We start from the raw sequence: 13643 nt of genomic DNA on the forward strand, positions 1-13643 counted from the left end.
AAAATCTTCATACACACTCAGCTTTTGTATGTGTGTAAGAAAGTAAACAAACCTTTATAGGATCTCACAGTACATTTCAACGTCCGATCATAACCTTTAACCCAAACCTTCACTTAAATGACCGTGTACTCATTCAGCCAGAGAGTTTTAGCTAACCACACCAGGTGAGTGGTGTGGGATCACTTCATAGGTGGATTCAAACTATTCACTCAAAATCTGTGAATCTTGGACAGGTTTTATCCTGCACAGCAGCCGTGTCTGTTGATTCGGTTTCACATTTTTACATTCACAGGCCAAAGCCGTACTTGTATAAGAACGATCACAAGTATCCAGGGGTCAATGGGACAGATCTTCCAGTTGCCATACTTTACGCAGAAATCGGCACCAAAAAGTTCAACACCTTCCATAAGGTTCTTTCTGAGAAGGCAGCAGAGGGGAAGCTGATCTATGTGCTGCGCCATTTTGTTGCTGTGAGTTTGTTTCTCGTTAGATAAACAATTTATTCATAAACAGACAAAGAAACAAATTATCCCTTGTATGCAGTTTATTTCAAGTTCTTATGTGTTTCAACAGGAGCCAAAGAAGCAGCACATGCTGCTGTCTGGATATGGTGTGGAGCTGGCCATTAAAAATACCGAGTACAAAGCTGTGGATGACACACAAGTTAAAGGTTCATAATACATTTACATTATGATACTGAGATCTCATCGATTACTTTGTGGAGATTATTAAGAGGACAATATGTTATTTTTTTTTTTAGATTCAAAATCAGCAGCCACTGTTGAAGAGGATGACACAGATGACATCCAGGGCTTTTTATTTGGAAACTTAAGGTGAAAATATACAAGCCCAATGTTTTTTTTTTCCATTACATGCTCTTTAAAGTACATTTAGTGGTGTTTCGAGTGAAAATATCATCGATTATATTATAAAATACAAATGCAGTCCATTATCTTCTCTCCACAGGGAGTCTCATCCAGAACTGCAGGAACAATTAGGGGAACTGAGGAGGCATCTGTTGGAGAGCACGAACGACATGGCGCCTCTCAAAGTGTGGGAGCTGCAAGGTAAACACACCGCATTTATTAATGTCCCGCTCTTCAACCTAGAGTCCAGGGCACAAAATGTGGGTCCAAGCAGCTTCACGCAGAGTGAGGACGGAGATCTGTGTACGCCTTTAGAAACGTCTAAGTGATGAATGGAGAAGCCGTGCAAATGTTGTGCTTTCCGCCTGAGTTTGGTGCAGTGATCTGTTCTGCTCCTACGTGCTGACTGCTGAACAGATGCTAATAGCCTGCACCGAGTCGCCTTGTCGTATTCGTCCTTTAAGTGAATTTTATCTATTGAATTAGAAACTGATTCCTAATCAGATCATTTCCATACTAAACAAACCGATTCTAAATAACCGACTTTTCATTTTCATAGCTATAAAAAAAAGTGTTCTACAACATATTGATTTACTTATCAATCTTAAATATATTACAGTCAAGTACCAAAAAACTATAGCCCATGATGATATATGGGTATGTCCTTTAATATGATAACAAAATCATGAGGCAGAATTAACAAAAATATTTAACAAAAAGTGACCCCCTGACTCTCAACACTCACATATTTGCATATGTAGCATAAAGGGGGCGGAGCTACCAGGTACTGACGCTTTACTGGTCCCTCGGGTTTGATACAGAGCCCTGTCCTCAATCCCCAATTTACAGTCTGTGTTCAAATATTTTTTTGCATTTGATTGTATCATTATCATTCAGTGAGTTCTCGTGCCCTGTTGAAGGGTGAAGGTCATCCTGGATAAGACCACTCGAGTTAGGATAGGTTAGGATAAAGGTGATTTGTTATGACTTGTCGAGGCATGGACTCGGTTTGCTGTGGTGTCTGGCACCAAGATGATAGCAGCAGATCCTTTAAGTCATGCAACTTACAGGATTTGAAGGATACTTTTGATAGATACTGACCACTGCAGACCGGGAACACCCCACAAGAGCTGCAGTTTTGGTGATGCTCTGATCCAGTCGTCTAGCCATCACAATTTGGCCCTTGTCAAACTTGTTCAAATCCTTACACTTGTCCATTTTTCCTGCTTCTAACACATCAACTTTGAGGACAAAATGTTCACTTGCTGCCTAATATATTCCACCCACTAACAGGTGCCATGATGAAGAGATCATCAGTGTTATTCACTTCACCTGGTCATAATGTTATGCCTGATCGGTGTGCATTTATTCATTTTTTTCCTTTCAATTGTCATCTTGTAAATTTAATTCTTTTTCATTTTGTTATCAGTGATTGTGTGATTGAGTTGATCAAAATCTGATTGGTAATTTCTTTTAACAGATACTGAATTGGTGTCTCTACATTGTGTCTTGTTCCTTCCTTTATATCAACAGACCTGAGTTTCCAAGCAGCGACCCGGATCGTGACAGTGCCGAAGTTTGATTCCCTCAAACTGATGCGAGATCTCAGTCAAAATTTCCCCAGCAAAGCAAGGTTTTTAAAAAAAAGGTTTTTTTTGTTTAAAGCTGTGAAATAAAATAACATCTTAATCTATGTCTAAAAGAATATCTTAGTCTGATCTCCATTATCCGTTCATGGTCCTGTGTAAGATTTCTGATCTGATTGCTGGCTTGTTCGGTGACTCTGAGTCGATTTTATTGTGTGATCGTGCTTCAGAAAGCTTTATGTGCTGCACAGGAAAAGTGCTGAGTCAGTTGCTGTTTACAGTGAGTCAGCTCGGCAGATATAGCACCTTAAAGAGTGCAGATTTTTAGAGATTAAAACGGGGGGGATTTTATGACTCCCCGGGGATGTTAGAAAGAGCTGATGGTGACTGCGCATGTTTTACTGTCCTCACAGATCACTGACCAGAGTGCCTGTAAACCAAGAAATGAGGAAAGAAATTGAGGAGAACCAAAAGGTGCGGCTTAATAACTACTGCTTGTAAAAATAAATAAATAAAATAAATCCATGGTGTTGTGTGTCTCCAGGAATCTTTGTGTTGAGTGTATAACAATATAATAAATAGATTTGTGCTTGTATTTTGTTCCTCAGCGACTGAGCAAATCTCTGGGAATCAAACCTGGTGATGCTAGTCTCTACATTAACGGGATGCACATCGATCTGGACCTTCATAACCCCTTCAGGTACCACCTCAGGAAGAAAACAGCATCTTAGTACAGTCTGAAGCCGCTTATTTTAGTGTATGAATTAATCGCTTACATGGCAAAAAGGCCAATATGAGGTCGTGTAAAATGTAAATAATAAAGTTAAGGACAAAATGTTTACACCTAGACTGAAGATATTCAATCTGGGTTATTCTACATTTCTTTTGATTCTGTAAGAACATCTGCTTTGTATACATCAGAGTTCATTTCAAATGATCCATTAGAGACTTGTTTCAGCTTTAACTCACTATATCCATTTTCCTGTGGGTCAAAAAATTTGCATACACCAAGTTAGCTGTTTCTTTTATCAGTCTGAATGATTCCTAAAATTGATATAATGGCTTTTAGAAGCTTTTGAGTGGGTTCGTTCGTATTTATTGTATTTACACAGCAACTCAGCCAATACCTGTAGCTTTTAAACCTTTTCAAACTCCTTAGGATCATAATGTGTATAAAATTCTTTAGTAGTAAAAATGCATTTTTAGTTCAAACATGTCAGTTTTACTTAAAATGTGAATGCCTCCCTTAAACATGTAGTTTTTTTTTTACACTAAAGAAGAAGATGGAGCAAGTGCTCTGCCTCTAAGAAAAGCCTCCTGGGTGAAGCTCCTTCATGAAGCTGGTTGAGAAAATGCCAACAGTATAAAATAGTAAAGCATAAAAAAAAATATTGAAAACTGCCTAATTCCCTGTGTTGTTTCCTAGTGATAGGGTCTTCTCTATTATTGTCCAATAGTAGAAAGCTCTTCTGTAAGCAGGTGTGTTCAAAATATTGCCTTGTAGTGTATTCATAAATACATTAGATTTTTCAATATTTCAGAAATATATTTATTTCTTTTCACTCATATTTCTTTCGTCTTGGTGTAGCATTTGTTTGGCACTTTTTCAGCAGCCGGCTAATATTCAAATCTGTTAGATTAAGCATATTAAAATTGATCAACACTCGTGCATGTAAGATACTTATAAGGGATAAGACTAAACCTCACTTTTCTCTCTTTCCACTGGGCAGCATACTGGACATTATCCGAGGAGAAGCAAAGCTTCTAGAGGGGCTTCATAACCTTGGAATCACGGGCACAACCCTAGGCAAATTTCTGCGCCTTCCTGTGACCACTGTGGAGGACAGCTATGCCCTGGACATCCAACATACTGCTATTATGGTGAGGCTTATAAAATTCAGGTTAAGTGATAAAATGAGAACGCGTTTTAATTTACCATTTATGGGTCATTTTACATTTATTGTTACGTTTCAGTGGGTTAATGATATTGAGACAGACTCCATGTACCGGAACTGGCCCTCCAGCATTCAGGAGCTGCTCAGAGCCACATTTCCTGGCGTGATTCGACAAATCCGCCGGAACTTCTTCAATTTGGTTAGTTAGAACCTTATTCACTTTCACTTTCAGGTACTGTATTTCCATTATACACTACATTCAGTGAGCACTTTATTAGGAACACCTATGTGGCTCACTTTGGGGTGGTTAATACGAATCGTTTGAATGCCACAGCCTATTTCCTGACCGCGTGCAACTGCTTGATCACAATTCACCATCTTCTAATGGCTGCTTCCAGCATGATCATGCTCCATGTCACAAAGCAAAAGTCGTCTCAGACTGGTTTCATGAACAGGACAATGAGTTCTTCAGTGTTTTTCCAAGTATCCGGATCTGAATCCAATAGAACACCTTTGGGATGTGGTAGAACAGGAGATTTCACTTCTTCTTTCCGGACCTGCCTGATCCTTCCAGACGCTCTAACCCTGGTTGGAGTCTCGTCACTTGGTGGTGATCAGTGCTCCTGGGGATAGTTCTGCGTGGACAGCCTGTGAAACAGGGCACCGCTGTGGATAGACCCACGTGGAGTCTTTGAACTGCCATTGCATCGGTCAGCTTTCAGCAGGATGGAATTAGTGCTAAGTCTGTAATGAACTCAGACCTGTTAGTTCCTCAAGAGCTCTTGGTTGCTCTTGTAAAAAGGACATTATCAACAGTTACATTATTTACTGTCCAGTGTCACCCAGATAAGGATGAGTTTCTCCTCTGAGCCTGGTTCCTCTCAAGGTTTCTTCGTCATATCATCATAGTTTTTCCTCACCACCGTCACCTCATCAAGCTTCTCATTTGGGATAAAATAGTAACTTAACTTTAAACTTTATAATTTTTTTCTATGTTTCTATACTTCTGTAAAGCTGCTTTGACACAATGTCCATTGTTAAAAGTGCAAATAAATGTAAACTTTCTAATGCAACTATGTCCACACAGATGGGAATCTAAAAGGAATGTTTCCAGCATCATGTGGAATCTATGCCATGAAGAAAGATTTGAGAGCAAAGGGAGACCCTACCCAGTATTAGTATAGTGTTCCTAATATAGTGCTTTTTGTGTGTGTATATGGCAAAAAGTAGGTGGACACCTGACCGTCATGCCCATACACCATTCAGGCATAACATTCTGAGCAGTGAGAGGTGAAATGAATAACTCTGATGATCTCCTCATCATGGCACCTGTTAGTGGGTGGGATATATTAGGCAGCAAGTGAACATTTTGTCCTCAGAGTTGATGTGTTAGAAGCAGGAAAAATGGACAAACGTAAGGATTTGAGCGAGTTTGATAAGGGCCAAATTGTGATGGCTAGATGACTGGATCAGAGCATCTCCAAAACTGCAGCTCTTGTGGGGTGTTCCCGGTCTGCAGTGGTCAATATCTATCAAAAGTGGTCCAAGGAAGGAACAGTGGTGAACCTGCGACAGGGTCATGGGCGGTCAAGGCTCATTGATGCACGTGGGAAGCGAGGGCTGGCCCATGTGATCCGATCCAACAGATGAGCTACTGTGGCTCAAATTGCTGAAGAAGTTAATGCTGGTTCTGATAGAAAGGTGTCAAAATACACAGTGCATGACGGGTCAGGACTGTTTTGGAAGCAAAATTGGGGACCAACTCAATATTAGGCAGGTGGTCATAATGTTATGCCTGGTCGGTTTATATGGTACTTCTCCAAGCTGTTGCCACAAAGCAGGACGCACAACGCATTGTCTAGGACGTCTTTGTTCTAGAATGATGATGTCCTTGTGCATTACAACTTCACAAATGTTCTTGTATTTGAGTGAACATTAATCCCCACAGTCATGCCCTATATAAGCGTTCACAAAAGAGTGGAGTTTATCATAACAGCAAAGGAACTGTATTTTCAAAATGCGTGTGATAGTCAGGTGTCCACAAACATTTTCATATGTGTCTGTTTTTTTACTGCGTCAGATGTGGTTTAAAAATATTATATTCATCTTCCTTTCCCAGGTTCTGTTTCTGGACCCAGTTCAGGAGGACAGCATTGAACTTGTCAAATTAGCCGAGCTCTTTTACAAACACAAGATTCCTCTCAGGTCAGCACAGTTTATGAAACTCTACCACTAATTATAATTGATATACTTTAACTTACATGCTGCTCATTTCTGCCTAAAGATACATCCATGTGTAAATATTTATTTATTTATTTCTTTTAGGATTGGATTTGTCTTTGTTGTTAATACTGATGAAAAGGTGGATGGTTACTCAGATGCCGGTGTTGCTTTCGTCAGAGTGTTTAACTATATTACAGAGGAGTATGACATAACCCAGGCTTTCTTATCCATGGTGTCTGTGAGTAGGACAAGAGGCTTCTTTCTACTTTCACTTTTAATTTGGAAGTACTTCTCTTTCATTCCATATGACAGTTTACCTTTAGTGCACTAGAGATTTATTTGTCATCTCTCAGGAATTGTCCTGATTTCATCATTGTACAACAGAAGAGAAGCATCAGCTAATCTCAGAGCCATGACCCGACATTAATCGAGCTGTCAGATATCTAAATTACATCTTGATGCGCTTACAGATGTATAACAAAGTAGATGTTGGAGATTCCTTATCGGTTGAGACTGTGACAGCATATCTGAAGAAGAAATTTCCAAAAGCTAATGCTGCCAAAATTCTTGGGGTGGACTCAGCCTATGATGATAAAAGAAAGGTAGGATGTATTTACTGCTTCTTTTTTTTTTTGTCTTTTAAATATATAATTGCATATGTCCGTACTATGGATTTTTTATGGATATTTTCAGGCATTTATTTAGAGTCCATATAATATACTTCACTAGTTACACAGGGAAAGTTACTCGTATTCTGGCTCACATGCTACACCATCATTTTGTAGGTTGATTATTTAGAGTATTAGACTTTTTACAGGCACAAGAGATAAACTTCAGATTAAAATAGACTAATGAGGCAATATAAAGCATGAAGAGGAAGATTTGAATCGTTTCTAATAGCCACACATGAAAATATTGAAGTTTGTATTGTAACTTTGTAAATATTAATAAATTCTTTATTTCTTTTATTTGAATTTTATCAACTGTGATCTCCACATACTAATTGGGTTTCATGCTTATAATTAAGAGCATTCAATTTGATAGTAATTTACTGGAGATTATGATGAATTGAACAAATTTATTTAATGCACATAACAAATGCAAAGATACTTATAACATACTGAAAGTATAAATACTGAAATAATATATGCTGTCTAGGTTTTGTGGTAATGTGATGTATAGTGATATGGAGGGTGGTGGGAAAATGCTGCCCTGCTATTGTTTTAAACGTAGACTCAGTGTTCCAGTCAGTGTCCATTTTATAGAGTTAATCGAATGGTTTATGCTGGTTTGATCTGTTAGGCTGGGGCAGTTTTCTACAGAAAGAGCGGGCTGGGCGCTCTTCCCGTGGGGCTGTTTAACGGGGTTCCACTCAGCGCCGAGGAGATGGACCCAGACGAGTTGGAAACCATTCTGCTCCAGCACATCATGGATGCAACTAACGTCTTCCAGAGAGCCGTCTTCATGGTATTCAGCATCACAGTATTATTCTTAACGTTCTTTTATTTCTTAATTGAAGGAAAGACACAGCAGGTGAACATTTAAGTATGCAAATGAGGCTTCATTCAATTAAATATGTATACATTTGCATACTTGGTATAGTTTTTATAGTCTTTAATATAGTTTTTGGGTGATGATAGAATTCTTAAACTGGAGGACACTACTGAAAAGCTTGTACGTAAAATTTTGTTGTAATATCATTTCTTTATTGTTTATAATGAATGGAATAGAGATCCAAATATGTCACTTTTCAGTGTCAAATACTTCTGTAATATTCTTTTGTAAAATGTATAAATGATTTTAATGAATGCAGGTCAAGTAAAAGAAGAATATATTTTTAAAAACAGATTTATTTAATATGTGCAAAAGTGTTTATAGCCATAAAACAAAAGGAAATGTAAAGATATTAAAATTAACGAGACAGGTAGTGTGTTATGGAGTGTCACTGACATTCCTTTATTATCACAAATAACAAATAACTTGGTAAAAGATGAAAATGATGACAGTTCAAATATTTGCAAATGTGATATATATATATATATATTTCCCTGAAGACATTTGGGTTTGAGATGCATTTCCGACAGTAGATCAGATTTTCAGTTTTCATTTATTTTCATTATTTCATCATTTACTGAGATGCACCCAGGTGTGTCTGTTAGATTGATTGTTTAAACTATTAATATATCCGAATGTCTATTATCTCTGGATTTTAGCCAGTGAAGGCTGCATTTGTTGTTAAAAAGGATAAACCAAAATAAAGACCAGAGAGCTGTCTTGTTGAGAGAAAAGCAAGCCATTTTGAAGCTGAGCAAAGAGAAAAAAAATCAATCAGATCCTTTGTATAAAAATTAGCCATAGCCAATACAATTATTAGGAATGTCCAAAAAAAAAAGACAGAAATCACTGATGTACCGATCATGCTCGCCAAGGAACACAATAGCAGTTGATGACAAAAACACTGTGAGAGCTGTTAAGGAAAACCCCAAAACAACAGGAAGTTACATCACCAGCAGTCTCCACAGGGCAGGGGTGAAGGTGTCAAAATCCAGTGAGCAGAAATATACATGCCATACCACAAACCACTCATCAGCAGTGATAATTAGAAAGCCAGAAGAAATTCACAAAGACTCAGACTCACAAATCTTTATTGTTGATGTAACTCATGACGGTAGCAGCAGAATGAAATCAGACGTTTACAGGGACATTCTGCCTGCAGATTTATAAAGAACTGCATCCAGATTAATCAGGAGAAATGTTATCATGCAGCAAGACAATGAGACCAACAACACAACACCAGGACTTCATCAGTGGAAAAAATCAAAGGTTTTAGACAGGCCAAGTGAATTACCAGAGCTTAACCCAACTGAACACCATTTCACCCAGTGAGGTTTGGGTGCTCTGCCTAATACGTTAAATAAGTTATTTAACAGATCTAGATGTGAATATCAGGAAATGAAAGCTTAAATTCTGATCTATTGTCTCGTTTTGATCTCAGACAAAAACAAATGAATTGAGCTTGATGTTTCAGTACTTTCAGAAGGCTCTGTAAATATTATCCAATAACTCACAGACTCACTCTCTTTTGTGCCACATGACTATATTTTAAATCGTCTTAGTTGTAATGTCTGTTCATTTTCTTTTTTTTTCTATTCAAAAATCATAAATGATGCCATTTTCAATTGGATTTCTATTTTTGTCATTGACTGCTACAGATTTAGTCTTTTGAAAGTTGTTGTTTTTTTTTGATGGTCCTCCAATAAACAGGGTCAGATCTCTGAAGGTACAGATGTGGTGGACTTCTTAATGGAGCAGCCTAATGTAGTGCCACGCATTAACCCTCTTATCCTAAGCTCAGACAGGAGATATCTGGACTTCACCGCATCTCCAGGTAACACTGAGTCATTAATGACAAGCTTGCACCAGTAGCTCTTTCACCTCTACATTCCCGACAGACAGCTTCGAATTTTGTTTTTGTCTAAAACTCGCAGTTACCGATGACTGGGATGATCCAGCAATGTTCTCATTTCTGGACTCCAAGGACAAGACAGCTGTTATCTCGAAGAGAATGAAGTATTTAACAAAGCATGGTAAGTGTCAGTAAGACAAAAAAGATTTCGTTTTTCACATCAGTTTTGTACCTGATAGAATCATTTCTTTTTCAAGCTTTGTTTTTCTTTTCAGCTTCTGATCCTGATCTTTATGAGCTTCTGATGCTGATCTTTATATCTTTATCTGTGTGTTTATCACATTTTGCAATAGACTATAGTGTTTGATCTTTGCCATTGATATAAACCTTCATTTTATTTTTCATTTCTTATCAGTTTTCCTCTCAGTAGTTTTTAAAATGAATTGTCTCAGATTAGATCCACGTCACCGTAGTTTAATGTGCTCTTTGTTGTTTTGCTCTAGAAGACGAGATGGTGTACGGAGTGACCATTTGGATTGTTGCAGATCTTGAGCAAGTCTCTGGAAGGCAGATTCTGCTAAATGCATTAAAACATATGGTGAGCTCTTGCTTTTGTTTGCAATTGCTCTAATTAAGAACAAAATTTCTTTATTTGGCAGACGCCCTTATCTAGCATAACTTACATTGTATACAATTGAGGGTTAAGTGGCAGCTTGGTGGACCTGGGATTCAAACTCACAACCTTCAGATCAGTAGTCCAACACCTTAACCACTAAGCTATTGCATTTTAAATTTCCTTCACACAGTGAAATGGTATTGGGGGTAACACAGTGTGATTCACACATACTGTATGTTCATGATCGTTTTTACATCAGGCGCAGGTTTTTACTTTGCACTGGGTTCGTAACTATAACACACATTTATCTATACTGACTGTGACATTATTGTAAGCATACATTTCCACTGTGTATGATCAGGTACACCGCTAGTTAATCTAGTTGGGATTTTGATCAATCCCAGCAGCTATGGAATTCAGTCTCAGGCGTCTGATTTAGGATATGAACATACACAAGAAATATAACATTAAAAGTGAACCTAACATGGCAGTGGTGTTGGGTGCTGTGTAAAGTGCTTTAAATTCTATTAAAATATATAGCTTAAAATACACAGATCAGGCATAACATTATGACCACCTGCTTAATGTTGTGTTAGTCTCACTTTTGCTACTAAAACAGCCCTGACCCGTCATGCACTGTGTATTCTGACACCTTTCTATCAGAACCAGCATTAACATCTTCAGCAATTTGAGTAACAGTAGCTCGTCTGTTGGATTGGATCACATGGCCCAGCCTTCACTCCCCACGTGCATCAATGAGCCTTGGCCGACCATGACCCTGTCACCGGTTCACCACTGTTCCTTCCTTGGACCACTTTTGATAGATACTGACCACTGCAGACCGGGAACACCCCACAAGAGCTTCAGTTTTGGAGATGCACTGATCCAGTCATCTAGCCATCACAATTTGGTCCTTGTCAAATTCGCTCAAATCCTTACACTTGCCCATTTTTCCTGCTTCTAACATCAACTTTGAGGACAAAATGTTCACTTGCTGCCTAATATATCCCACCCACTAACAGGTACCATGATGAGGAGATCATCAGTGTTATTCACTTCACCTCTCAGTGCTCATAATGTTATGCCTGATTGGTGTATACAAATCTAATAAACTTGAGTTTTATTTTTATTTTTTTAAACTATTTAATGAATCAAGTTGCAACTCCATAATAATAAAAAAATATATATATCCCCCCCAAAAATACATCAAATTTCTCATTAAATCTATGCACATTGTAACTCCTTTGTGTATGTGTAGAAACGTTTTATTGCTGTTTTCTTTGCGTCATTAACCTTTAATTTCCGCTCTTGCAGAAGTCCAGTAGTTCCAGTAGCCGTGTCAGTGTGATTAATAACCCTAGTGACCAACCCACAGAAGACAACAGCGGCTTATACAGAGCCATCTGGGCCTCCTTTCTCACACAAAGCACCAAGAGTACCCTCGATTTCACCCTGAAGCTTCTCAAAGAAGAGACTGTACAACTCCTCACACAGGGCACCAAGATTAAAGATCTACTCTTAAAGGTTAGTAGTGCTGACGGTGACCATTTACCATGAATGAGTGATACTTAGCAAGAGTTAGTTCAATTATTCTGTCTTTGCCTTTGCATTTGAATGACAGATTTTCTAGAAAGACAATGTGTGTGTTTTTTTTTCCTGTAAATATGTCTATCTTTATATTTTGCATTGTGATTATGATTACTAGTTTGAAATCTTCCATTAAACTAGACCAGTAAAGGTGTACACACTTTATACCTTTGCTGATAGTGCACAGTTCAGCCATATGTGATGAGATCCTCCTCATGTGCTGAGTCCTGCTTCTATAAGGACATTGATCCACACATAATGAGCCAATTTGGAATGGATTAGTCATTGAAGACATGTCGATCTCCATGTCTATGCCTCCTAAACTCTTTACGTTTAACCTTTTTAAATGTTAAAACTCAGCTGTAAAGTTAGATGTGAAGCAGTATATGAGCATGGTGCCCTGAGAGCTTGTGCTGCAAGATTTTTATGATTATGCTGATTACAGCATTTTTGTTCCCCTCTCTCTTTTGGGGGTTTGTGTGAATATGAATAATCTCTGCCTGCAAAGCACATGCTCCATTGACACAAAAGCCAATGTTTAATACCAGTGTCATCAATATGACCGCTTGGTTGATTATCATATCTTTCTGTAAGTACTGTATGCTTTGAGTTTTTTTGCACTGGGGTCAATCATTTATCAATTGTTATATGCCTTATTCCTTAAAATAAGCCGGACTATAAGGTTGTAGTCAAAATATTGGTAATGATAATATCACATTCCTCACATATTACTGTAGTGGGTTTGTTTTTCATGTATATGTGTATGGCTTAAACAAGTGTCCTACATTTTATTATACAAAAAAAGCTTTGATTTAACTGAACCTTTCTGTGCTTTGATAGATTCTTGTAGATTCATATGTGTATATATCACTGTGCTGCAGGGCATGGACCAGGATACCTTTGAGAAGAAGTTCAACACTATGGAGTTGGGCTTTTTGCACAGCCAGCAGAGGTTCTGTCAGGAGGTACTGAAGGTGAAGGCAGGGCAGGCGGCTGTGGTCAGCAATGGCAGGGTGAGACTCTACATGCGGGTTGTTTTGTTTTGATTTTTTTTGTTCTTCTCTCCAACGTAAAAAAGTAACACCTACGAATACTGAATACTTTATAGACTTCTACTGATGTTGCTGCATGAAATATAATGAGCTGAAGATTACATAAAGCACTGTAGCAAATAAAAACAAAAGGTAAAGTTTCTAAATATCAGAAAAACTGGATGAGTTTTAACCTTTTAACGTGATATCCCTTTGCCTTTAAGACTGCATCACATCTTTCTGCCATCGGTTGGAAACTGATTAGTCGGTTGTTTTAAGAATCCTCAAAAATCTTCTGAGGACTTCGTCTGCTTCTGTAGGTCCAAGACATCTAAGGGGATGTTTTAATCTCAAAAGTAATTTGTAATTATTCCACAGTGTTGTAGCATTCTCAATCAAGATCGATCAGACATAGTTTAGACACCGATCAGGC

At 38.1% G+C, this 13643-nt stretch overlaps 1 protein-coding gene across 3 annotated transcripts in view; it reads left to right on the forward strand.

Moving 5' to 3' along the window:
* The window catches only part of uggt2 (UDP-glucose glycoprotein glucosyltransferase 2), a 47132-nt gene that overhangs the window by 12076 nt on the left and 21413 nt on the right, over nt 1-13643 (forward strand). For 2 of the 3 annotated variants that reach the window (XM_058392523.1, XM_058392525.1), the window contains exons 6-23: nt 293-470; nt 574-670; nt 761-833; nt 967-1067; nt 2400-2499; nt 2866-2926; nt 3061-3152; nt 4183-4333; nt 4427-4546; nt 6467-6552; nt 6673-6808; nt 7041-7172; nt 7873-8037; nt 9835-9958; nt 10059-10157; nt 10480-10574; nt 11907-12116; nt 13061-13192. In XM_058392523.1, the coding sequence (XP_058248506.1) occupies nt 293-470; nt 574-670; nt 761-833; nt 967-1067; nt 2400-2499; nt 2866-2926; nt 3061-3152; nt 4183-4333; nt 4427-4546; nt 6467-6552; nt 6673-6808; nt 7041-7172; nt 7873-8037; nt 9835-9958; nt 10059-10157; nt 10480-10574; nt 11907-12116; nt 13061-13192 (2152 nt within the window). The remainder of the gene's footprint in view (nt 1-292; nt 471-573; nt 671-760; nt 834-966; nt 1068-2399; nt 2500-2865; nt 2927-3060; nt 3153-4182; nt 4334-4426; nt 4547-6466; nt 6553-6672; nt 6809-7040; nt 7173-7872; nt 8038-9834; nt 9959-10058; nt 10158-10479; nt 10575-11906; nt 12117-13060; nt 13193-13643) is intronic. The other variant, XM_058392524.1, reaches the window with a different exon arrangement.

The sequence above is a fragment of the Hemibagrus wyckioides genome, linkage group LG06, assembly GCF_019097595.1.
Source record: "Hemibagrus wyckioides isolate EC202008001 linkage group LG06, SWU_Hwy_1.0, whole genome shotgun sequence".
In the NCBI taxonomy this organism is placed as follows: domain Eukaryota; kingdom Metazoa; phylum Chordata; class Actinopteri; order Siluriformes; family Bagridae; genus Hemibagrus; species Hemibagrus wyckioides.